The sequence below is a fragment of the Penicillium cinerascens genome (genome assembly GCF_028974065.1).
Source record: "Penicillium cinerascens strain IBT 15544 chromosome Unknown scaffold_4_segment0_segment0, whole genome shotgun sequence".
Taxonomy (NCBI): Eukaryota; Fungi; Ascomycota; class Eurotiomycetes; order Eurotiales; family Aspergillaceae; genus Penicillium; species Penicillium cinerascens.
Genome location: NW_026695297.1, coordinates 2724645 through 2750621, shown reverse-complemented (window position 1 = coordinate 2750621; position 25977 = coordinate 2724645). Strand labels below are relative to the sequence as shown.

At 46.5% G+C, this 25977-nt stretch overlaps 5 protein-coding genes across 5 annotated transcripts; 2 read left to right on the top strand and 3 right to left on the bottom strand.

Moving 5' to 3' along the window:
- Positions 1-450: 450 nt before the first annotated feature.
- Positions 451-1726, bottom strand: N7498_008986 (glycosyltransferase family 2 protein; the record flags this gene model as incomplete). Its single annotated transcript, XM_058456048.1, has 2 exons — positions 451-1439; positions 1504-1726. 2 exons carry the CDS (start codon positions 1724-1726, stop codon positions 451-453), a joined length of 1212 nt encoding a protein of 403 aa, XP_058306036.1.
- A 5072-nt stretch (positions 1727-6798) lies between these two features.
- On the top strand, positions 6799-8316 carry N7498_008985 (DUF3405 domain-containing protein; the record flags this gene model as incomplete). Its single annotated transcript, XM_058456047.1, has 1 exon — positions 6799-8316. The coding sequence occupies one exon, from the start codon at positions 6799-6801 to the stop codon at positions 8314-8316; it is 1518 nt and encodes a 505-aa protein (XP_058306035.1).
- A 4305-nt stretch (positions 8317-12621) lies between these two features.
- Positions 12622-12834, bottom strand: N7498_008984 (uncharacterized protein; the record flags this gene model as incomplete). Its single annotated transcript, XM_058456046.1, has 1 exon — positions 12622-12834. One exon carries the CDS (start codon positions 12832-12834, stop codon positions 12622-12624), a length of 213 nt encoding a protein of 70 aa, XP_058306034.1.
- A 3671-nt stretch (positions 12835-16505) lies between these two features.
- On the bottom strand, positions 16506-17414 carry N7498_008983 (DUF1769 domain-containing protein; the record flags this gene model as incomplete). Its single annotated transcript, XM_058456045.1, has 1 exon — positions 16506-17414. One exon carries the CDS (start codon positions 17412-17414, stop codon positions 16506-16508), a length of 909 nt encoding a protein of 302 aa, XP_058306033.1.
- A 1438-nt stretch (positions 17415-18852) lies between these two features.
- On the top strand, positions 18853-19095 carry N7498_008982 (uncharacterized protein; the record flags this gene model as incomplete). Its single annotated transcript, XM_058456044.1, has 1 exon — positions 18853-19095. The coding sequence occupies one exon, from the start codon at positions 18853-18855 to the stop codon at positions 19093-19095; it is 243 nt and encodes an 80-aa protein (XP_058306032.1).
- Between the last annotated feature and the right edge of the window lie 6882 nt (positions 19096-25977).

Here is a 25977-nt window from a genome sequence, read left to right as displayed (position 1 = left end):
GCCAATTATCGGAATAACTCCGAGTCATGCATGGATGGATTACTTCCCAAGGGCTTCAAGGTCATGAAAGCCTTGCGACTCTTAGATGAACTTCAGAACAACTATAGCTTGGCACTAGAATAAGGACAAAAGCTAGGCTTAGAACAAGGCAGATGAATGCAACCGTCGCGATGAGAATACGACGCATAGAATGAGTAGATCGGAAGGACATTGTGTTGACATGGTACAAATAGCAGGAAAAATATATATTAGATGACAGATGAGAAAAGAAGAACCACCAAAGAGCCAACCGAGAGACCGCGCGGGCTAGCTTCAAGGCCCACCCCCCTCCTACAAGTCATAAGAATGAAACAGTATTAAGACAGAGCTATAAGTCAGTTGAAAACGTATATTTTGTCATCATAGATCGCACATCAGTTAAGCCCGAGGAACGCGTAGGTCTAGTGGTTTTCAGACAGGGTCGTTCACAAAGCTGGGTTTCTGGCTGACTTGATACACCAGTTGCTCGGTCCAGAAATGGGAAAAGACGGCTTGGACGGCCGGAACAGGACCGAAAAGGGTTCCCGCCACAGGGAATATTAAGCGGTCGAGAAGAGGGCCACGGTCCCACCAGTTTCGGAAGGAAAAGCCCGCATCAAGGACTCCTGCTTCCATCATATCATCAGAGCGAGTTTTGACGCATAGATAGTGCCAGCGGTCGTAAACAACCATGCAAAGATTTATCATGATGAATGAGCTGACACGTAGCAGGCCCGTGAATCGGAACACCAAGTCGAGATCTGGATGTAGTAATTCCGGTGGCGTGAGTGCAGAATAGATAGATGATATAATCAGGACGAGTGTCAAATGGCACGGAAGGAAATGAGCTTCCCAGAGAAGGTGTGCCAGCGCCCATTGCTTCCCACTGAAGAGGATTCGCCAGTTAGGACGGGAAGCGGTACCAATACTCTTGCGGATGGCATATCCTGTATCGAGAGCACCCCACATATGACGCAGAGCCTGACGATAGCGGGCGGCAAGAACATCCATAGTCTGTCGCCAGCCACGATTGTTGCCGCCGGAGATATTGCACTGACTGGCCGCACTGGGCACCGCCCGCGTGGTGATGTTACCATTCATGGCGAAGTAGCACTTGAGCAGCATATGCATGTCCTCACCAATAGCGGCCGCATTGCTATCCCAGCCCCCAGCCTTCCGCGCCAGGGATACAGGTAAGGTATACACAGAAGTCGGAATGGAGATCGGGGATCCGGGGTACATCGCTGAGATACCGGCGAATCCCCACATCAAATCAGCACAGCGGACCAAAATTGGAGTTTCGGATGAGTTCCGATCGAATATGATGGGGCACGAATAGAAAGACCGCTCTGAGCTTGCGACATTATCGAAATGAAGCCGTCGAATCTCACTGAAATAGTCTTGCAATAGGTGGGTATCGGCTACCAGCGCATTCATCAGTACCCCTGAATTAGAACAGAAGGAGCGCATTCCCTTTCAACATACCATCAATTACCGTGATCAATGTATTCATCACGCCCTGATCGCCATCCCTTGCGTGTATGTTCATGATATGCCGAGCCGCATATGCAACGTTGGAACTTTTGCCGGCAATCTCCCCTGGTACTCCTGATGGATGAAAGGTGGCTCGGATATGAAGGAAGGCCATCTCAAAATTCGATATCAACTCGGCTGCCTTCCCAGTGGCTTCCGCCTCCTTTGATTCCATACCGAGATAGATCTAGATTGGTAGGGCCGGTCAATTTTTGGTTCTTTCGATTTCAAAGATTCAAGTCAAACTGACCTCATATTGGGTGAACGCTCGTGGGTGGCTGGCCAGCACAATAAGCGTGGTTCTCAGGGTATCGAAATCCTCCTTGTAGTTTGGAAGAATAATGGCGTGGATGACCTCCTCACCACCGGAAAATGACTACGATTCGGTTGCGAAGGATTTCACATCGAGAACATCTAGCGAAAGACCCGGCTGACGTTCGCCTTCCGAGTAGTGCTCCACGTCACGAGACCGTTTTGGTTTAGCTTGCAAGCGCCGCTGCGGCGTCTTCTTTGATTCTCTCAGCGTCTTCACCAACGCCAAAAAGAGGCGCAGGGCGAAATTACACAGGGATGCCAGAGGGCTTCACCGTCCCAGGGAAGTGCTGGAAGCTAGTGCGAGCATTGTATAGGCTAAGAATCTCACCGCGCCTGTGGCAGCAGGAAGCGGCGGCAGTACTCAGCAAGCTCGGGCTACAGCCTGTCCCTGAGGACCCCTGTGTCTTCGTGGGCGAAGGAATCATCGTTTTCTTCTATGTGGATGATATCCTGATAGCAAGCCATTGGACTGCGAGAGAGCGGGCCCGGCAGCTAGAACGGGATCTCGAGGCACACTGGGAGCTCACTGATCATGGAGAAGCCGCATGGTTTCTAAATATACGCATCCTACGAGACCGTCAGCTCAAGAAGCTCTGGTTGTGTCAGGATAGCTATGTTACCAGTGTCGCAGCGCGGTATAACCTGACGGATAGACCGTCCGTGTACACGCCGCTGCCGGTTGAGGCATTGAAGCCTTATGAGGGCACCGCAAGCCCGCGAGACGTTCATCTTTACCAACAGAAGGTTGGTTCAGCTGGATATGCTACGACCATCACCAGACCGGATGCCGCAAAGGCGACGGCGCATCTAGCACAGTTCCTGACCAATCCGGGACCCCAGCACCATCAGGCGATCGACCGAGTGATCACCTACCTCTACACGACTAGGTATTACGCCATTGAGTACAGTGCAGAGAGTGGGATGGAGTCTGTGCAGCTATCGAGCGACGCTTCCTATGCAGACCATGCAGATAGGAAGAGCTCAGCAGGATTCATCTGTCAGGTCTATGGGGGTCCAGTGGATTGGAAAGCCACTAAACAGCGCACCGTGACCACATCGACCACCGAGGCAGAGCTGCTAGGGCTATCTGACGCCGGCAAGAACCTCCAGTGGTGGAAGCGGCTGCTAGACCGCATTGGCTTTGCTCCCTCTCATGTTATAACCATTGAGTGCGACAACGAGCGAGCGATGGGGCTGCTAACGAAGGACGACGTCGTGTTCGATACGAAGCTGCGGCATGTGGATATTCATCAGCATTGGCTGCGCCAGGAGGTCAGAGAGGGCCGTATAAACATCCGCTGGGTGCCCACGGCTAGGATGGTCGCGGACGGGCTTACCAAGCTGCTTCCTCGCCAGAAGCATGAGAATTTCCTCAGATTGCTTCGAATGGTGGATATAGGTCACATGATCGACTAGGCCCAAAGAGGAAACAGAGGCTGATTCGTAAAGTCATCGTTTTCAGCGATTTCAGGCCTACTGACATCGCTCAGGGGTGTGTCGGAACGAACAGCCTATGGAGACCGGATTATTGGATGATCCGATGTAATTATTTCTTATGTAATCAGAAACCCCCATAAATTGCCAGATTCAGAGGTATACAGTGACACAGCAAAAGTATTAACACCCCCCTAGACCCACCCCCCCCTTATTACCTAATATTCTGCCGGCCTAAAACTCCATGAATTTCTATCTAGTAGGGCGTATACCAGCCCTGGCTCTCAATAATAGCTTCCACCCGGTGCGGCATCGTCTCAGATAGATGCGTTAGGTGCTGTATTTCTAGTTCTTCCCATGCTATCTGTGCTGTCTCCACTAGAATAGCGTAGGACGCGCTATTATTACGCATATCAATAAGATCCGGCCATAACTCATAGATTTTAGCCTTCAAGAGCGCCCATAGGTTCTCAATAGGGTTTAAATCAGGCGAATGAGGCGGCCATTCCATTACCTCAATTCCTAGCTCGCGTAGAGTATCGCGGACAACGTGTGCAGTATGTGTAGGCGCATTATCATGCTGAAAGATACCACCCTCATGATTCATTAATGTAGGCAGCATTCGGAGATATAAATCTCGAATAATAAAGCGATCAACGCCTCCGCGAGGTGCTTCAGGGTTTCCAAATAGAGGGATAAGGCCAGTGCGTCGTGTGCTGCCAGAAAAAGCCCCCCAAAACATCTGCTTAACTTGGTTTCCTTTTATAGGAAGACCTTGACATTGTCTCTCCTTAGGCTGATCTCGAGGGCGAATAAAAGTCCATTCACGACGAACACCAATACCGCGCTCAATTGTACATTCGTCAGACCAATAGACACGAGCCTAATCTTCAGCAATAAAGTGTCGATAGCGATGCGCCCATTGAAGCCGTTTTAGCGCATTTTGTTCGGTCAAATAGGGCCGCCAGCTACAGCGCCACTTTCGTATATTCTCGGCGTTTAAAAGGCGTCGGATCGAGTCATAACCAAAAATTTAGGTCAGTAAGCATTTAAAACTAAAGGAATATAGCTAACCTTATTCGACACATTTGCAAGCAAATCAACGCGGGTAATCTTAGGATTTTCCTCAATAGCGTTTAACAAACGCTCACGATCAGCTTCATCAAGCTTCCGTGGGCGTCCAGAGCGTGGTTTAGAGACACCATCGAGTCGTTCGCGGTCCTTTTTAATAGTATAGCGTATACTAGAAAGAGAGACCCAAGGATAGCGCTTTTGAATACGTTTATAGCCCCATCCCGCAGCTTGGGACAGCTCACATATACGCTCACGTAGCGCAGGTGTCAATTCAGACCGCGGTGCCATAATAGATAGCAAAATAAGGAGATTCAGGAGGTATAAACAGAATAACGCGCAAAAACGCGAGATTATTGAGCTACTACTAGCGTGTTCCTAGGTAGGCGGTGAGAGGGCGGTGTAGGCGTGGGTCCAGGGGGGTGTTAATACTTTTGCTGTGTCACTGTAGCAATACAGAGTTCTTTTTACCGCTGATTGGCCCTTATATTACGTGCTCTGACAATAATTACTTCGGATCATCCAATAATCCGGTCTCCATAGGCTGTTCGTTCCGACACATACAAAAACATAGGAAATATGATGTCCAATGCGACCACTGATTAGCGGTAAATTATCCCTCCACGGGCTGACAGTAGGCAAGGGGTGTGTCGGGAGTAGTCGTCTCCTATATATATAGCTTCGTGTTTCCCCCTGAATAAACACAAGAGATACCTCTGAGCTACAACAAAATCTGGCACCCGAGACCTCTTTCAACCCTACCCCTACCCGAAATGCCTGCTCAATGGATTCACCGCTTCTATCCATAATCTCTTTGGGAGTACGAGAGGATGGAATGTGGTTCCAGTTGATGCCGCACACGGTCTACACGGCCGCATTCGGTCGGTTCATCCGCATGGTTTCGGACATACAAACTTGTACCATGAAACCTGTTATGCGGCACACGAAACAGGCATGCCCGTGACATAGACTCAATACATCGAATATAGGGCACATATAGGAAGCTTAATTCGTTGCCAGGCATCGCCCATCGTGTGCCCCTCCTTTGGATTTCTCTTCGCTGCAACCGCCGTTCGTTGATGGATGTATCGATGGCAGCGATGCTGTTGATAGACGTTGTGAAAGGGAGAAAATGAAAATATAAGAATGGAACATAGAGTGCCTATGATCGAAGCCGGCATGAATCGACGTGGCTGTTGGCAAGTCTGACAGTCACCAACTGAGAAAGCCGTGAAAGTCGAACTGCGCGTTTCGCCCGATTCACCTACGACTTGGATATCTCACGAATATAAATATAGGAATTGATACTATCAAACCCCCCTTGCCGCCCTTAACCTTCAACCAAATACTCGACCCTGTCGAGCCAGCGCCACCTTCGGCAGCATTTCATTCGCAAGATTATTGACATGTGGACCCTGGGTGGCGAAAATCATATTAAAAGCTTCTATGAGCGTATGGGCATAAGCGGACTTGAAGGCAGTGGGTAATACCAGCGCAAAGGGAGGGTTGCATGCTAATTTTCGCGCAGACTGTTGCGCCGGGATTGTTGAGCGTGGATCCTGCTTCGGCTAATTTTACCCGAAACCGGCGATGTCTACTGTGACTGAAGTGTTCGGGTGTTCGGCGCTTCTGGCCAGGCCCAAACCATAACACCCCCAGAAGCTCGGCAAATGCTTGGAAGGGTACTGGGTTTGCTTGCGTTGATATGACGCAGAGCGCCGTTGTCGCTGTCTAAGCCCGTGGAAAGTTGTGGCCGTTGCTTCTACTAACCTGCAGATTACCCATAATACAAGCAACCCATCATTGTTTACCACTATGGGATGCATGGCGTTTATTCTGCTCGCTTTGCGCAGCTTTTTCTTGAAGCACTTTCGCGCGCTGACCCGTAGGAGCCCTCGTACACTACTACCCACCTTCGGCGAGAATCAGCTTTTCGTTAACCTCCCCGCTGGGCGACGTGTGTGTCGGAGGTTAGCGACAGGTATCATAATCGCAGTCATACTATTGTTCTGGGTTATACATGGAACTCGCCGAATGGTAGTGGCCATGGAAACTCTCTCTCCGCATTGGTTAAAGTATCCAATGTAAGTAATTGCATCTCGCAGCGAGCGGGAGTGCCACTGACATAGAATATACAGACTGGACGGATATTCGCATGGACTCGAGTCAATTGTGATATGTTCAAACTATTCCCCGGAATATCCTAACGCCAAAAATGCAATCTTAACGAATTCGGCTCCACCGACAGCGTCTGATCCCTTGAGCCCGCCCCAGTTGATCCAATTCCGACCTTATCTTGGCCAGACAGAAGAAACAGGTAGTAAACACGAATTGTTAGAACTCTGCTATCTTGACTCCGCCGCGAAGATAGAAGCTCCTGACATTTACGCCTACAGTGGGGTTCCCCAGTTCCAGCCACTCCCAGCCATGGGGTCCCACAATCTTCTCCATCTCAGAGACGATATTTGTTTCGACCGGTACGGTAGATACGGCCCATACGGATTGGGTTACAGCATCGAAGAAGGCGGAACTGGTGAAGGAATGTCGCACCGGCTAGACCCAAGAGTCGCGGACGTTTGGAAGAAGACCGGCCTTATCGACTACAGAGATATCGACTGGGGCGAGGCGCAACACCGGTGTTACGAGTCAAACCAACAACATTTCGTTGCCGGTAATGGCACAATTGAATCGAGAAAGAAGAAGAGACAAGCCGTCGTCATCCGGACTTACACCGGGTTCTTTTGGACGCAATATGCAAAGTTGAACATTCGCGCCTTGATCAGCGAAACGGCTCTGAAGTCTGGCGGTGAGTATGCGGTACATCTCCTTTTGCACGTGAAGGATGATGATATTCCCATCTGGGCAGATGCAGTGGCACGGCAAAGTGTGCTGGATGAGCATGTCCCAAAGGAGTTCCACTCGATCTGCACATTGTGGTCAGAGGCGCAAATGAGGCTATATTACCCAGGGGACTTTGGAGTCTCTGTCGAAAACCCATCGGATGGAGACATCCACAGTGTACATCGCTCAGCACATATGCCACTTCAGCATTTCGCCGTCCATCATCCTGAATATGCGCATTTCTGGAACTGGGAGCTCGACATACGCTATATTGGTTCATATTATGAACTTTTTTCCAAGCTTGGAGACTGGACGGCAAGGCAGCCGCGCACCGGGGCCTGGGAGCGATCAGCACGGTACTATATCCCCGCGCTTCATGGTTCTTGGGAAGCTTTCACCGAAAACATTCAACGCAATCTGCGGACGAGCGGACGCCAACCCATTATGGGCCCCATTGAGTTTGACAGAGAAGAGCAGGTCAATTGCGTCATGGAGGAATACCTGGCCGAATCATGCAAGGGTGATGCAAACGTCTCATTGTGCGGTGTCGATGAGCCAGCCGACTTGATCACGCTCAACCCTCTATTTGATGTTGAGGACAGTGGCTGGGTTTTCAGCAAAGACATCACCGGATATGACGTCAGATATTCACTGCCTCCCCGGCGGTCGACCCTTGTGACAGCGAGCAGGCTTAGTTGGCGCCTACTTGATACCATGCATCAAGAAACGTGGAAGATGCACCATAGCATGTTCACTGAGATGTTTCCGCAAACAGTAGCGCTACATTATGGCCTCAAGGCAGTCTTTGCCCCACACCCTGTTTACCTGGAGCGATCCTGGCCTCTAGAAACCGTCGACAAGGTGTTCAATGGCGGCAAAGACCACACGGCCGGTGGGCCAGGGAGCCCTTTTTCCTTTGCTAATGAGCACAATTTCAAGGGCACGACGTGGTACTATCATGCAGAGTTCGCTGGGCGACTATGGCGCCGGTGGTTGAGTGAAAGGAAGGAGGGCGATGTAGAGGACGAAAAGCATGCTGACACAGAAGGACAATCCCGGCTTTGTTTACGGAGCATGCTGTTTCATCCGATCAAGTGGGAATGACAGTCAGGTGGGCATTCAGTGGGCGAACCGATATGATGGAGACAGTCAGACCTATGTGAGCCTACCATTACCCTCTTGACTCCTGCCTATTGCGATCATTTGTCCTATATGGCTTAGACCGCTACATTTCCCGTCCCTTATTTAGACTACTGTGATTATTGCATTTACAAGCCCGCCTCTTGTCTTGGAATTGGGAGCATTCGTCCTAGTTAGACATCTGTCCAGCAACGTGGGGGAATTATGCCTAGACAGTGTTTCTACAATCGCCAGGTCAGGTCCAGGGGTGTTGAAACTTTTGCTGCATCACTGTATGAACTAGGAAGTACTTTGCGTCATGGCGAGAATTGCGCCTAGGCGCGCCGACAGCTGAGAAAAGTGGGGCACATGGCCCAAGTCTTAAATGATAGGTTCTATTCAGGACAGTTGCATGAGAGCCCCTTACGTCGGGCCCACGATATTCCGTGCAGGACATCGCACACAAATATCGCTTGGCTATCCTCTCCCTCGAAAGGAACATCGCCGTTTCGAGGGAGAGCCGGGCTCTCTTCGGGACGGTTTCTTCCCGCCCACCACGGAAACCCTCATGTATGTACTAGATATGCTTCCGCATAGCTATTTTCCTCCTAATATATACGGAGTGCCACGGGGGCCCACCTGCAGCCCGCACAGCGCTGTAGTCCTCCGCCAACGAGGCCTACATCGCCAGGGTACAGACCGCAGGTGCCCCGTTTGGGCCAAAAATATCTCATTCGTCTCCATTTGTGCCAGTGTAGCAATGTTTGGAATAGACTATAATTTGTGCAAGCTAAGCTTTTCTTGGCTTTTGCGGGCGTAATCCCGGATCGATATCTACCACCTTGACCTCGATCCGGGTAATGTTCTGGCTCAAACCAAGTAGACCTTACCCTTAGTCTCTGCACGGAACTCCCACGTGTGACCGTCGGGACTCTATGATGATGATATTTCGGCCTGGCGGTCGTCATCCGTTTCCGCAAACTCTCGGTCGATCGCACTAACCTGCTCGAAAACCGTCTTCTTTTTTTTCCCGCGAGGAACACTTGCTGGAAACGGAACGCCCGTACACTGATCAAATCACTTTATATGCCTCTCATCCATGTTGTGTGCTCTGATTGTTCCAATTGTTGTTTCTCGTCCCACTATAAATTTCCCGGCATACCCAACCACTGCCTTGGCAACTGTGTCCCATTGCATTGCCCATTCGGCCTCGAACGAGTTTTTGACGAACAGCATTTTCAGTCCATGAACATCACGACTCTCAGCCGCCACCACTGAAAGTCAATGCCGACTCGCTTCAGCAGATGACTCGCAAGGCCAGGGCTACTATTGTTTTCCTCTTGACTCTGATCGTAGGGATCCGAAAGGAATATGATTATTCATATTTATTCATATAATAAGATGCCATACATTACCACTCGTTTCATTACATCCGAATACATCATTCATACTCAGACACTTTGTTCCATAGCGACTTATATACCTGTCTTTAATTTCGAAGCACTGAAAATTACATACATGCACCATTGGAAATACATATCTAAGACTTTCCTCTCAATAGCATCAGCCATCGCATAGTCTCCGCGTTTAGACGGTGCCTTCGGAGGCCCAAGACATCTCGAGCATTGCTGAACTCGCGTTCAATCCCGACCTCTGCCGAAGGGATGGGTAGGTAATCGCGAGCGGCTTTTGCCATAAGTGGAAAATTAAACGCGTTAGCCTTCCACCAATTTAGGACCCATTCTACGTCCGCGTCGCTGATCATGTGGTGAGACCAGTTGACCGACGGGGAATCTAAGTACTTATCAATATCCGACAAGGAGGCCTCTTTACATAGCTGGACTTTGCGCAGAGTCTTCCACATTGTTTCCGACATCCCTGCTGGACGCGGATGGTCAACTTCACATAACATAAATGGCTCTGGGGGGTATTCTTTCTTTAGAAATTCCCGCACTTGCGAGACGATCAGCCCCGAATCTTGCTCGCTCATTTAAGACACAATCAAAGATGATTTAATACGCGGATCCAACACGGAAACCACATAGTAAAGAAGGTTGTCGTCCATTTTTCTAGCAAACTTATTCATCTTCCGAATGCCTTTTTCCACCGCATCGCGAATTTTAGTATTCACGTCCTCAAAATCTCCCTCCGCATTTTGAACGTCACTTAACAAATCGTCCAAGCTCCAGTAAATCGGTAGACTTTCCAAAATTATTAAGTATGTCTTTGAAACGGAGTTTGTGTGGTCCTAGAATTAGACTGCGCCAAAGCCCACTGGGCCCATGGGCCGGGCCCAACCCAACCCCCTATGGGTTGGGCCTTGGGCCTGGTTCTTGGGCCCATTGATGGGCTATGGGCTGGGATAGAGAGCCCATTGGGGGCCCAATGGGCCTAAGTGGGCTACAAACATTACAAACATAGCTTATGCAAAAAAACGTGATGTTTTAGGGTGGTAATTTTACTACTAAAAAAAAGGATCGCTAAGAGAATCGAACTTATGCCACTAAAAATTCAACTCTAAGGATAACCACTAAGCTATTCTAACTAAGAAATGTAATTTTCCTTTATAGGAGCTATTATATAACTAAATTTCTAAGGTATTTACAATTTTTAAGATTAATACCCTATATATCACGTGATTTATAATACTATGTTTTAGATATGTAAATAGCCTATTTATTAAGGTAATTTTTGTATCTAGTTAGATAATTGTATTTTAAATAGATATATATATTTATAATACTAATAAAAAAAAGGAATTTATTAGATTTAGTAATATTAAATAAAATACATTATTCTTTAGAAAATATAGGTCCATCGTAGGATATATATATATATATATATATTACCCTAGGTGTCAGGATTTTAGGTGTCTGCATTTATAACTGCAGATTTCTAGAGCTTCCAATTCAACATGGAAGTTCCCGCTGAAATTCCCGTTCTGCCATTTCTCACCGCCTTTATCTGATCTTGCAGTTATCTCTCATTTATCTCTCACTTTGCTCTCACTTCAGCCTTTACTATGCTTTCTCTTTCCATTTGCCTACCGGACCGAGGTTATTAGGCCTATCTTGTCTATAGCCGCGGGTAACAACACGTTTACCTACCTCGGGTAACAGCACGTTTACCTACCTCGGGCAATAGCACGTTTACGGCAAGATTACCTCGGGCGAATATTACCTTAGGTAATTAGCCAGATGAACTGAATATTTGTCTATAAATATAGCCTAGAAACCAGACTAAATAAAACAAGAGCTTTCATCTCAATTATTCTCTTACTACCTTTCTCTCATAAAGGCAGACTAAAGAGACCCTTTATCTTTATCTACATCCATCTTCCTGGGGTAAGCTACTACGCCGCAGTAGTAGCCGACCTCTACGGGAGGTAGTATTTCTCTCTACAAATATTTGTCCTAAGGACTGCCCTGCCGCATAGGGACCCTTAGGCATTTATTTATCTCTCTTATTTTCATATACTACCAATCCCGACACTAGGATACTAAATATATTTATATTTTATATAATACTAAACTATATCTATAGATCTTATATATAAATATACTATATATTAATATAAATCTATAAAGTATATATAAAAAAAGCTAGAATACAGTGTATTAGAGAATACAAATGCATTATTTATAAGCGTATTAATGTACATTAAGACCTAGATTTTATGCAAAAATGGGCCTAAATGGGCCTAAATGGGCTGAAACCTTCGGCCCATCGTGGGCCGTGGGTTGGGTTGGGCTTTTAGTTCAGGGCCCATGTATGGGCTTTGGCGCAGTCTACCTAGAATGGCTTTAGGATCTTGGCTACTTACTAAAGTATCGACTATTCGTCATCGGTAAGCTAGAGGGCCTAAACTTCTGGATATATCTGCGCAAAATGCCTCAGCTCAGTTTGTAACCAAAGCGCATCTTGAATCATGATATACGTCGAGTTCCATTAGGTGTCAACATCATAGCTAACTTATTTTCTAGGTGATACTTCTTTCCAATTTTGGCAGCGCTGTGGGCTACGGGCGATCCACAGTGCTAGAAGTCGTATTTTCATGATTGCTCCTTTCGTGCTGTGAAGGGAGTTGAATGCTGGGCTAGTATAAATGACCATATCGTCCAGTATCACCTTTGCTTCTCGAGCTAAACCAGCCCTTAAAGAAGCTAAGATATCTTTGCAATTTAGGTTGAGGATATAGGCAAGGCAAGGAATAAAGCTCTATCGTCCGCGGAAACGCATTAGAGGCCTAATACGAAAGCGGTTATCGTCATTATCGTACCTCTTAAGGAGCTAGTCATGCAGGCTATCGCAGAGCGTCCCGTTATTGGCCGTATTATCCCCTATGATGGTCAGGAGCTTTGGCGCGATGTCCAGTTCGGCGAGCATCTTCAACACAACTTCCGCTAGATTCTCTCTAGAATGCGGTCCATTAATCTCGGTGAATTCGAGAAGTTCATCTCGCTTTTCAAACTCGGGGGTGATCCAATGACCAATGATGCCCATTATCGTAATCTGATTTTCCAACGTCCAAACGTCAAGAGACAAAGCGAGTGTGCGGCAGCTCCCCGTAAGCTCCTCTTTCACGTAAGCCCTATTTGAATGGAATTCCTCTTTAATTCGGTTGAAAAGAGTATCAATAGCCTTGATGGGCAAAGAAGCCCCCGTTGCTTCAATGAGTGCCTTGAAAGCCAGATGCTCCACCACTGTGAAAGGCTATCTAGTTTGAATAACCCATCGGACTAGCATTTCTTCAACGCCAGCCTTCTTTCTCGGCGACTCCAAGAACCGATCGAGGCTTCCTGCGGCCGTGGGTAAGAAGATGGAGTCGGCCCCAGACTTAATACGATGCTTAGTCTAGAGATGCACCAACAAATTCGAAGTGGAACCATAGCGCGCCGAATCTCTAGAGGACCAACTACAATGTTTGCAAATCAGCAGTCGGTCTTTTTTCAGTAGGCCACCCTGCCGACACCAAGTGCTATCCAGATCTATGGTCTAAAAGTGCTCAATAGTCCAACTAGAGTACGACTTGGTTTTTCACCTTTTATACAGGTGCGGATTACTCGTATTGCTCCTGCTTTCCGAAAACGCAGGATCAAGCGGGGAGGGCGAAGAGCTAGGCAAATAATAAGACTACTTCGTCTAAGGCGTGTCTTCGGTGTTCCTAGATAGGGAGGGCTCAGGAGAGTAAGGGCATCCTGTCTCACAGATAGATTCCTCAGACCGCTCCGAAGGTGACGAAACTAGGCCATTATATAGAGCATTATAGTCTCGACGTGGAAGACCACGCGTCCTCCGCATGGGCGGATTAGGTATAGACGCCATACTACTGTTTCCTGGTATCAGTATATCAAAAGGAAATCGACGGCAATGCATGGCATACCTAGAGCTACCTGGGCTGGGGTTAGAAATTGATAGGAGACTTGAAAAAAAGATGATGGTTGACAAGCCCAGTCATGTTCGCGCTTTATATACCTTTCCTGAAGTGAAAAGTTGATAGATCTCTTTCCTGTTTTTTGCAGCGCGATATTGACGATCCTGAACGTAAACAAATGCAGCCAAGATCATTAGAGGCTCTGGGTTGTGAGGCAAACGCGTTTTTACGTGCCATTTCCTAGGGCTACTTTGTGCACCAAGTTTGAAATGATTTGGAGTGGAATCAGGGAACTGAGTGTTGGAAATTGGAGCCCTCATCCTAAGACGCCAACATCGGTCGGCATCTCTCTGCCCCGATGGCTGCTGATTGGTCAGCCAGGCCCATGAGGCTATTGAATTGGGCGCCCGTATATGCAGGATTCTCATCTATATCACCTTCTTTGCTTGTTCCAGAGGATGTTCTTTCATGGACCACCGAGCAGCGGTGTAGGAGAACATGTTTGTATGTATTTCCCTTAGAAAACAGTTCTCAGGAATAGGATATAAATATCCCCCTGAGAACGAGCAGAAAATATTATCAAAATTTACCATCAATTACCGGTCCATCTTCTTTTCATCTGATCATCTACCCCTTTCTTTCTCAACAGCTTCTTCCAGTTGATACCTGGATAACTATCAGTCTATCATAAAAGCTCCAATTCGCTGATAGCGTGAGAGGCAGCTTATCTTTCTATTCGCTCCAGGTGCGCCAGATTTCGTCCATATTATGCCTGATGGATCTGCTCAATGTATGACGCACTATGATTATCCTACTGTGACACTTCGGCAGGCCTCCAAATACGACATTAAGAGCCTGTTGGTGTGCTGCCCGCGCCTCCCCCCCCCCCCCCCTACCAACAACCACGACCGTAGAATAAGAGCAAAATCCAACCTAACGGTCCTTCATGAGCATCTGCAATTTCAAAACGAAAGGCGGCATATCCGAGTCTATCTGATCATAGAGCCGGTTCTCTCAGAATCCCAGCACTGGCTTGGCGTCAGCACCCTGTTGGATAGCAACTCGAACGGAGTCTGTACGCCCTCGAATGGGGAACTTCATACTACCCGGCTTAGCGAGGAGCTATTCGCGGAGTTACCACCGTAAAATAGCACTTTGCTCGTCTCTTCACCTTCTGGGGAGTAGACAAAATCCAAAGGTATATTATAGCTGCACGCGCTTTCTTGTCCTATTGCACATGTACTATTTCCAAGGCTGCCGCACGAGTGACATAATTCTAATCAGGTTGGGGCCAGACCTGTGTCCTAAAATTTAATGCATGTGAGCCGGGTCTTTGAATCAGGATTTTTGCTTCCCGCGATCGGGTACCATAACGGAACAGGAATTGAGTTTGCGCCACCACATCTAACGTCTGCCCCTCATTAAACTAAAAATCCTTATCAAGATAGTGCGATAAGAACAATCAAAGATAAAACCTACTATTGGATCGCTCGGCCCCACTGAGCGACGGCGTGACGTACCAAACCATGCAATCACTTACGCCATACACCTAATGTCTGCACAGTATACATGTATTCAAGTAAAATAAACGCCGAAAATTGCTCTACTATTCGGATTAGTCGGAAGACCCAGAAAGTATACTTAACCAAGCCACTCAGGCAACGACTGTCCAGTGTGACTTCGTAGCCTTGGGCATGTGGGTAGGTCACGACTTGCTGGTAATGTTGCCCGTGGTCCAATTTGAAACCGGGGCAATTTCCCGGTAAAAGCGGGAAGAATCTTAGTAAGATATTATAGCCTTGATAACTTAAAGCGCTAGAGTTCGAATTGTCATGAAGTTAGTCTGACGTAACAAATTATTGTCTCTTGTCGGAGCACGTAATATAGGGGCCAATCAGCGGTGAAAAGAACTCTATTGCTATACTGTACCCCTGAATCTGGCAATTTATGGGGGTTTCTGATTATATAAGAAATAATTACTTCGGATCATCCAATAATCCGGTCTCCATAGGCTGTTCGTTCCGACAATTTCTTATGTAAATTAATGGGAACCACCCCCAAGATTTACCGCGGCTCGTGCTACCCGCCTTGGACCGGTAAGACTAACAGATCAAGGCAACGCCACAAAATCGCAAAGGTTCAGCGGCATTAAATAAGAACCAGTCAGGTCGAGTGTGGATGTGAACGTCATAGGATTACTACTGGCAGTATTATAGCGGTAAAGCATGGTGATTCCCCGTTTCTCGGTCAATAATATTAAACTATCTGACCAGGGTCCGGTAATTAAGCAGACGCCAAAGTTTTAGTACCAAATCCAGTTGATGCGATTTACCCCCTATCCATGGATAAATGAATCTTGCCCTCTCTTCTTTTGTCCATCAAGGTTTGCGTCAATTTGATCACTCCCAGAATTGGGAACTAACCGACATTCATATGCTATAAATCAGGTTCTCCAGGTGTTCGTGTAATGTGTAGTGAGAGGTCCAGTACCCTCCCCCCATCTAATCGCGCGAGGAATGACCTCCCACCTCGGCCACGACCTAAGAGAAATGTACGCACGGCAGGAGGATTAAAACAAGAAACAGTAAAGGTATGAGGACATTTATCCTGGATTATTCGCGTCAGACTTTTAGTAGCACAAAGTACTGACATTAGCAAAGTAACGGAAGCGTCGGACGCTAAGGCAAACTAAGACACGAATTGTTCACCTCCAGCACAGGAAGATCATCCTCTTATCTCGAGAGTTGCGTTGATAACATTGACGGCTAGAGATAGAGACAAATTGTATTCGACAAAATCATCATGGCTTAGATGTGAGGTTCGCCAATTCCTCTTTGAAGAGAAGTTTAAAGACAACGACAAGATATACTTCTTCATTGTGGCGATCTTTGAACACGTAGCGAAGCGTGTGGGTCCTCTCACTCACATACTTCAGTACTTTGATCTTGATCCCAGGTAGCTTGAGGACTACCCGGTTTGGGTCGAAATATGGATTGTAAAAGTCGGCAAAATATTCGCGTCCTTTCTCAAGGTTGAACCCTTGGCGATTCATAGGCGAAAGGAAATATTTCCTACGGCCTTTAGAGTCCGATGGGATTCCTAGATCCTGACGAATAGCATACCCGTCACCATCCCCTCCTTCTTCGACCACAGGTCGCTTAGCTAGGGTTGATATGGTTTCAGGTGATCTCTGTGACCAGCCACCGTTCGATACCTTGTGTCGATGCTCGCCAACTCGAAACACAAAAAAACAACTCAAAGCGGGCCCATAGGACCAGGGCCGGTTCGAGTAAGCATCGCAATTAATTCCCGGGTCTATAAATGTCTTCGCAATCTTGTAGGCGATATTGAAGCCTGGCGGCAGTTGATCGCGAATGGGATGGTCGAAGTCGTTGCCCCACACCAGATCCTTCGAGTTGATACTTTTCTTCGGGATAAATGAGAAAGAAATCGAGTAAAAATCTCTCAGGTGTCTTTCATGGTCAAAATAAATAGAGGTTTTGGGAGATTCAGAGGGTAATCCCTCGAAGTCCCTTATTCTGATATGCAACTGAATCGACATATGAGCACCGTCGATAAAAAATGGTTCCGGATCGTTGACTGTAACGATTCGATGAGTCGACTGTTCGTATGATGGTCCCGCCATAACTAGCAGCTTATACTCTTGCTTGTCTTGTATATTGCGCGCCATTTGGATTTGGAACACCATGTATGGATTCTAATTTCCCAGGAAGACAGAGACCGTAAGGAACGGTTTTATAAGGTTTTAGAAAGAGGATTATGCTAAGGAAAACCATAGAGTTTCGGTTACTTCGGATATGACAACATATCCGTACTTTACAGCACATGGTTTACGGAATGATGACGACCAGCGGAGTTACCCGCAGATCCGTATGTGCTTACGTACCGAGTTTTCTCTGCTAGGTGGGCCTTTCTGTTTAATTGCCGCCGCTTTTAACGTATTCAATAGTGAGCTTCCACCACTGGCGCAGCAGCAGGCCTATTACTAATCAACCCAGAACGTGTGCTTTCGAAGCTTAATATATCGCTACATACACGTACATCCTCTGGTAGCCGGCCAAGCAGCAGATCTAGCGTTTTGACACCAAAAACGCCTAGAACGGCTATTCAATAGAGAAACAGGCTATAGCGCTCAAAGATCTACTCAAGCAACGTTCTAAAAGCCCACCGAGTCCAACCAAAGCTATAATTGACCAAATCATCAAAGGCCACTATCTTGCTTTGCATAATACAGCACTACTCGCGAAGGAAGTTGATGATCTACGTACGCATAACGAAAAGAGACGTCAGAAACGTACACGATCATTTAAGCAGATAGCATACCAAGGTGGGCCTTACAGTCACTGAGGCTCGCAGGCCCTACAGCCTTCTACACAGGCTATAGAGCGCGTTCAATCACCTACGCCTATAGCTGTTCAACAGCCTATTTTACTACCTCTGCCGGCTAAATGCGCTCAACCAAGGTGTAGTAGGTGTGGAGATATAGGGCATAAGATCAATTCATGTGAAAATCGATAGTTTTTAAATATACTATGGCGTTTTGGTGGTAAAAACCCTGTTTAAAGATGTAGTGGGTAGATAGGTGACCGGGTGGACTGGATGACCGGATCGACCGGGAAATACGTAACTTTACGTCATGACTACTTACATCATAAAGACCGGACAGCCCCTTCCCACGTTTAGAAGCATTCGAGGGTTGTTTTAAGGACATCGGTTCCCTAAGTGCAGACGGCCAATCTTCCACGATGATTTTATGCTACATGCTATCACTCTGGTATCGGGTTTTCCACGGCTTTCTCTTTGCTTACCGTCAATTCTTCGTTCATCCCCCATATCCAATAACCTACTGGACTGGAAAGACAGTCATCGTTACCGGTGGAACGAGCGGATTAGGCTTGGAAGCAGCTTGCCACTTTGTACGCCTGGGTGCGGAACAAGTCATCATAGCTGCTAGACATCCGGACCGAGCCGAACAGGTCATTGGTTATGTTTCCAGAACTGTCGGAAGACGTGATTGTGTCGTTTTGTGGCCCTTGGATTTATCATCCTACGAGTCGGTTATCGCGTTCGCGCTAAAAGCCCAGGATGGAGTAAATCGGATAGATGCGGTAGTAATGAGCGCAGCAATGGCCTCTCCGATGTTCCGAATGGCTGAGAAGGACGAAGCGACCATCACAGTAAACGTTATAAATACGTTCCTGTTAGCCTTCTTGCTGGCCCCGAAGCTCAAAGAAACCGCGGAACGTCACCGAACCCGACCTCATATATCGTTTGTGGGAAGCGAAATCATGTTTCAGACATCCTTCCCTGAGGCGGACGCGCCGTATCTGCTCGACGAACTGAATGATAAGAACAGAGCGCAGATATAGACGCGATACCATGTTAGTAAGCTTATGGTGGCGATGGTTTGTCGAGAGGTATTTGCCCGACACCAGGAGCATTATCCCCTTGTAATCAACTACTTGAACCCTGGTCTCTGCCGCTCGAACCTGCTACGCGATTTGCCTGCTGCAACAAAACTTGTCCAACTTGCCCTTGCTCGGTCGGGAGAGGAAGGCGGAAGGCTTCTTGTACACGCGGCATCCGCAGGAAAATCCTCGCATGGCCAGTATTTGAGTGATGCTAAAGTAGAGGATCCGCCGGAGTTGCTCCTGACCAAAAGAGGCGTGGCGATCCAACGAAGGCTCTGGGACGAGTTATCGGAAAGACTCGAATCGATTCAGCCAGGCGTTATGAGCAACCTCTAAACCTATACTACCTGATTACATTGCCATTTGCCACGATTACCTTTGCGCACACAAACGGAAGACTAGACTTCGCCAAAGCCCACGATTGGGCCCAGAGTCCGGGCCCACGGCCCAACCCGCGTGGGCTTTGGGCTCAACCCTCCGGGCCCGAGCCCAACCCATAGCCCACTGCGGGCCCCCAATGGGCCCCCTCGAAAGCCCAACTTTTCATAAAATCAAGGTCTTGGCGGTCATAAAGCTGCTGATTCACCTAAATAAAATACTGTACCTTACGCCTGTTTTAGTCACTACTATAACTTCTTCAATATTTAATGTATTAACACCCTGAAATTAAGAGAAATTTACTGGTATTCTAATATAATAGATTCAGTAATAGTTTAATTACTAGATATAAGAGTAAAAGAATCATAGCCTTACGCTGTTAGTAGGATATTTGAGGAAAGGTGGGGGGTGGTTGCAGGAATATATATTTAACACAACGTGGTTTAAATATATCTTTATGGATGATCTCAAGAAATCTTTATTACTTTACTTTCCAACGTACGCTTAATAAGTTCTGGAAGCTTTGGCACTAGTATTCTGACGACTGTCAGAAAATAGAGTGCAATTCGATATAGTGTCGAATCGTATAAGGTATACTATAGTTTCTGCTTCGATCCTTTGCGGTTCGGGTTCTACGCGGTTCGATATTAAGATTAATTAGGCTCTAGATGGGCTTTTGCGGGCTTTCATGGGCTTCTGCGGGCTTTCATGGGCTTCTGCGGGCTTTCATGGGCTTCTGCGGGCTTTCTGTGGGCTTCTGCGGGCTTTCTGTGGGCTTTTATGGGCTTTTGTGGGCTTTCTGTGGGCTTTTGCCGGCTTTCTGGGCTTAACCCTCTAAAATAAGCAAGCATTAACCAATCATATAGTATTAACCAGGCTTAGCGGGCCTAGTTTCCGATGTATCAATATCCTTGATTAATTATTGTTTTGTAGGTCTACAGACGACTGGCGTCCTAAAGATTTTAAGTATGTTCTACTCACACTGTCCTCACTTTCCCCTTACCGTTTTTTTGCCTTACAGCTATGTCTCAGAGTCAGAATTCTGAGGTTTTCTCTTCATCTATCTATGAGAGTGATATTAATAATATTACTTACCTTACTCCTGAGAACGCGCAGTTATTCACACCTGATCCTTCGAGCAGTCAGCAGATATTTGATTCCTTTGATACTGAGTTTCTTCGACCACCTCCTCTTCCTCCTACGATACCTCCCTCTCTCACCCTTGTTGGTCCTGGTCGAAAGAAAGGCTTTGCTCTCTATGACATAGAAATGCATTCTGAGTGGGTGAACTGGTGGCTCGAGACTGGCTATAGGAAGTCAAGCAAGATACGATGGGACTCAGTCCACCTCTCAGACATCTGGAAGCAATTTCATCAAGTAGCTAATACCTCTGATGGTGCACTAAAGGTTATGTGTAAACGCTGTGGTCAGATTCTTGAGCATCCCTATTCTTTTAAGCTAGGGGGAACAGCTCGGCATGGAACCTCTACAATACTAAGGCATATCAAAAGCGCTAGCTGTCTAAGATCTTCCAACAATAGCGCACAGAAATCTGGCCTAACAAAGTTTATACAATCAAAGGTAAGTGATTATCTCCTGATTTTGATTTTATCTTACTCTCCCCTAGGGTTCAATAATAGCGAATAAGAAAAGCTTTACCCAAGAGGCTTGGGAAGAAAAGCTTCTTATCTTTCTTACTATTGCTCGTCTTCCATTTCAGCTCATTGAACATCCTGAGTTCTTTAGCCTCATTCAACTCGCCCAATCCGCTTCATCAATGCCAGATATTCCCTCCGCAAAGACTATTCGTCGTCGGCTACAAAGCTCTGTTCAGCTAAGACAGCAGGATATCCTCCGAAAGCTTCCTGATAATACAAAGCTTTCAATTGCACTTGACTGCTGGACCTCCCCATTCTCTTAGGCATTTATGGCTATAAGTGGCTACTTTATTACTGAGGATTGGCAGTGTTGTGAGGTCCTTCTTGGGTTTGAACCAATTTATGGAAAGCACTCCGGTGCTAACCTAAGCGCAGTTCTCTTGGGTATTCTACAGAAGCATCAAATCCAGAACCGAGTACTTGCAGTGACTACTGATAATGCTTCAAATAATGATACTTTGATAGCTGAATTACAGAAGTCACTCCCAGAGGATACTACGCTGATTAGGGTTCCATGTCTTGCTCATGTTATTCAATTAAGTTTGAATGATTTACTTGGACATATGAAAGCGATTCCGATTAATGACACCACTGATACTCAGTGGACAGAGCAGCGATCTCAGTCTGCCCGGGCAAACACAAAGAAAGGAGATATTGCTACTACTCTAAGTAAGGTAAGATGCTTTCACCTAACTTTCCCTTCACTATAATATAGTACTAATATCTAAAATAGGTTCGCAACCTTGCTATATTCATTAATGCAAGCCCTCAGCGCCGGGAGACCTTCTTCACACTCCAGCCAGATGCTACAAAGCTTGTTCCAATCCAGGATGTGAAAACCCGCTGGAACTCCACATACCTAATGCTTCGACGTGCAAGAAGACTTCAGTCAATCTTTATACCCTTCTGTAATGAATGGGATCGAAGTGATCTTCAACTGAATGATGAAGAGTGGCGCCAGGTTGACTATCTTCTTTGGATTACGCAACCTTTCTACGAGTTTACCACTGAGCTCTCAAAGACTAAGGATGTGACTTCCCATCATGTCTTTAGGATATACAACCTCCTCTTTGAGCATCTTGAGCAGTCGATCTCTCAGCTAGCAAGAAAGAAGGCGCGATGGAAGAAAACTATGCTTCAAGCGCTACATGCTAGCCGGGCAAAGCTAGACTACTATTACTCTATGACAGATACCATCCGTGGTGATCTTTATGCAGTATGCACTATGCTGGCGCCAGAAAATAAGTTTAAATTCTTCCAAACCAAGGACTGGGACGATGAGTGGCGCACAAGATACAGAAAAAGCTTCAAGGACTTCCTAGCACCCTACCAAGAATATGTTACTGGGCAACAGTCCTCACCTATCTCTTAGGGTTCTCTTAGAAAAGGCTCACGCCTCGGACTCTTGCTTAACAAGCGCAAGCCTCAGTTAACTGAACCAAAGGATGAAGTCATAGGATATCTTGATACTGGTATGTTACTTACCTTGTTTTATCTATAGGAGTACTAATATATTCTAGAGCCTATAGACTCCTTACCTCTTGACTTTTGGAAAGCTCACCAGCAAAAATACCCAGCAATTGCTGCCCTTGCAAGAGATGTGCTTTCAGTCCCTGCGACTGGTGCTGGGGTTGAACGGCTGTTCAATACTGCCCGAGATATCTGTCACTATCGCCGAGGTAGATTACATGCAGTAACTATCCAAGAGCTAATGATGTTTCTCTGTGTATCAAAGTTTGATATAGATGAGGAGCAGGCATCATTTCTAGCTGACTCATTCTCTCAAGATGATATTGAAGCAGCAAAAGAGGAAAAGGAAGAGATGCCAGATCAGTTTGAACTTGATCCAATCAGTGATAGTGAGGAGCGCGCCCAGGAAGAGAGAGAGGGAGACACTAGTGATTCTTCTGAAGATGCAGTTCTCGCTCTGCCAGTCCCTGAGGAGGGAAGCACTCAAATACGTCAGTCAGTTCGATCGCGGAAGCGTCCTCGGCAGGAGGACGATCAATGGTCATATCATTAATGATTGACACTATAGCGAAATCAAGCCTATTTTCTGACGGCCGTCAAAAAAAGCTAGTGTTAGAGCTCCTAGTCCCTAACCCCTTTTCCGAGTAAATTCTGACGGCCGTCAGAATTCTAGTGCTATAGCTTCAAGAATTCATTGAACGTATAAGCAAATGATTTGGCACTAATTAGATTAGTCCCTTTAGAACTAGTAAGCTTCTAAATGTATACCTTTAAACTAAGGCTTCCATTGAAGAAAATTGAGAGTAAAGTAAAGGAAATACTCAAAAAAACAGGCGAAAACTGCATAAATTATGCAGTCACGAGTCTCTGCTTTGTTTGCATTGTTTGGGGCCCATCGTGGGCTCAAAAACTGGGCCCAAAGCCCAACCCATTTGCGGGTTGGGTTGGGTTGGGGTCGGGTTGGCGTGGGCTTTGGCGAAGTCTACGGAAGACCACGTCACACTATTTCGGTGCTCTTCCGGATTTTTGAGACATCTATGGCCGGGAGGAAGTACGAAAGAAAAAAGGACCGACGAGTTATCCAAAGCCTTAAGCATCAGGAGGCACAACCGAGAATTCTGTTTACTCCTGCGTCCGAACCAACAGTAGTCGACTCCTGCCATGTCTACTGGGTGCCTTTGGAGGCTCCGCTTTATAGTTTCTGTAAGCACTATAATCAACGACGGGGATATTTGCTACGGACGACTCGGTATCCGCGTAGGTGTTTGTTGCTTTTCTCATGCTGGAGTGAGTCGCAGAAAGGGCATCCGCAGACATGTCCTATCGGCTCCATTATCTCAGGTTGTTGGCAGGCGACTATGGGTTGGTGGCACTTAACTAAGGTTTTTGCTTAAATATAGAGAAAAAGTGGGGCGCTTGAGTGCATCCCATTTAGGAATAACGGTCGGACATAGACTGCGGCATGGTCTTGGTCTTGGTTATCACTTTACTAACCAAGACCAAGACCGTCAGTTTGCGGTTAACCGTTGGTTAACCGCACTAGCATAATTCTTGTAGATCTTGCCTATTATAACCACGCATGTGACCTTTATACAGCTGACACACTCTGGGTTTTAATGCTAATTTACCTACGTTTTGGTTATGACAAGACCATTATGCTCGCAATGCCCGTAATTCACCGAAACTTTGAGAAATATAACTGTATTCAGTTGCAAGGACCAGTGCTAATAGTGTTTTTACCTTGAGATAAGGGATGCGAAATATAGGTGGCCAGTAAATTTATTGTCAGCGTAAGGGTCGGATATATCTTAAGAAATATATATTCTTGCATACAAGAGTCAGTGCACCTTCCTACGAAACTCACTTACAGGACTTGACTTTATCAATTACGTAGTTTACAATCCCATTATAACACTAAAATATGCAGCTGAGATATCTAGTTATATAGACAAATTTAGAAATCAAGTTCCTATGTAAAATAATAAAGAATTCGCTATCTGAATAAATGATTGCATGGTCTTCAGCGGTTACTTTGCGGTTACTTTGCGGTTATTTGCGGTTTTTGTGTGGTTACCTTGTGGGTTTTGGTGGTCTTTAGCGGTTAATGGTAAGATAACCATAGATAACCGCACTACCATACGTGTATACCCAATCAACACGTAGTATTTTAGGTAATCTATAGTTTCTTTTGCTACAGCGTCCAACCCTAGTCGCGACTTGTCAGGATTTTAGGTGTCTGCATTTATAAATGCAGATTTCCAGAGCTTCCAATTCAACATGGAAGTTCCCATTGATGGAAGTTCCCGTTGAAGTTCCTATTCTGCCATCTCTCACCGCCTTTATCTGACCTTCCAATTATCTCTCACTTTACTCTCACTTATCTCTGACTTCAGCCTTTACCATGCTCTCTCTTTACATCAGCCTACCCAACCATGGTTAGTAGGCCTACCCCTCACTTTACCCCTCTTTTCTCGACCGAAAGGAATGATTATCTCGACCGAATTATTTCGGCCGAACACAATCTTTGTCTATAAATATGGCTCAGAAACCAGACTGAATAAAATAAGAGCTCTTAGACTTCCGCAGAACCCAACTCAACCCGGGCCCAGGACTTCAGCCTAGTATTGGTCCTGGGCCGAAGACTTAGGCCCAGCCTGGGTCCGGGCCCCCAACTTGGGCCACAAACATAACAGACATGCCAAGACTCGTGACTTTTCATGGTTGCATGAATTGTGCGGTTTTTGGCCGTAATATTGAGTATTTCCTTTACAATAGGAGAAGTATGACAAAGAGATATCATGATATTTTATCGGGGGCCCACTCCCGATAAGACAATTATATGCAATCTATAATAATACATCAAGATACTATCACTTCGAGTAATATTCAAAGACCTCATCCTCTCGAGTCTTCCGCTTCCGGCCTGATGCCCGTACCTGGGTGCTATTCTCAGGTGCTGGTAGCTGGGGCTCATCATCATCCTCATTCTCTTGCTCCTGCCCCTGCTCCTTAGTATCACTAATCAGGTCTATCTGAACCTCATTAGGCTTCTCATCTTTCTCTTCCTTTGCTGCTTATATTTCAACACGAGAGAAGAATTTCTCAAGATACTTCGCTTCCTTCTCTTCCACATCAAACCTTGAAGGACAAAGAAACATTATATGCTCTTCAACCGTCTGCGTCTTTAGCCTTCCTCGGCGATAATGACAGACATCCCGAGCAATATTAAAGAGTCGTTCAACACCTGCACCTGTTGCTAGGAAGGAGAGCGTATCTCGTGCAAGAGCAGTAATTGCTAGAAAACGAGATTGGTGCTCTCTCTAGAACGCAAGAG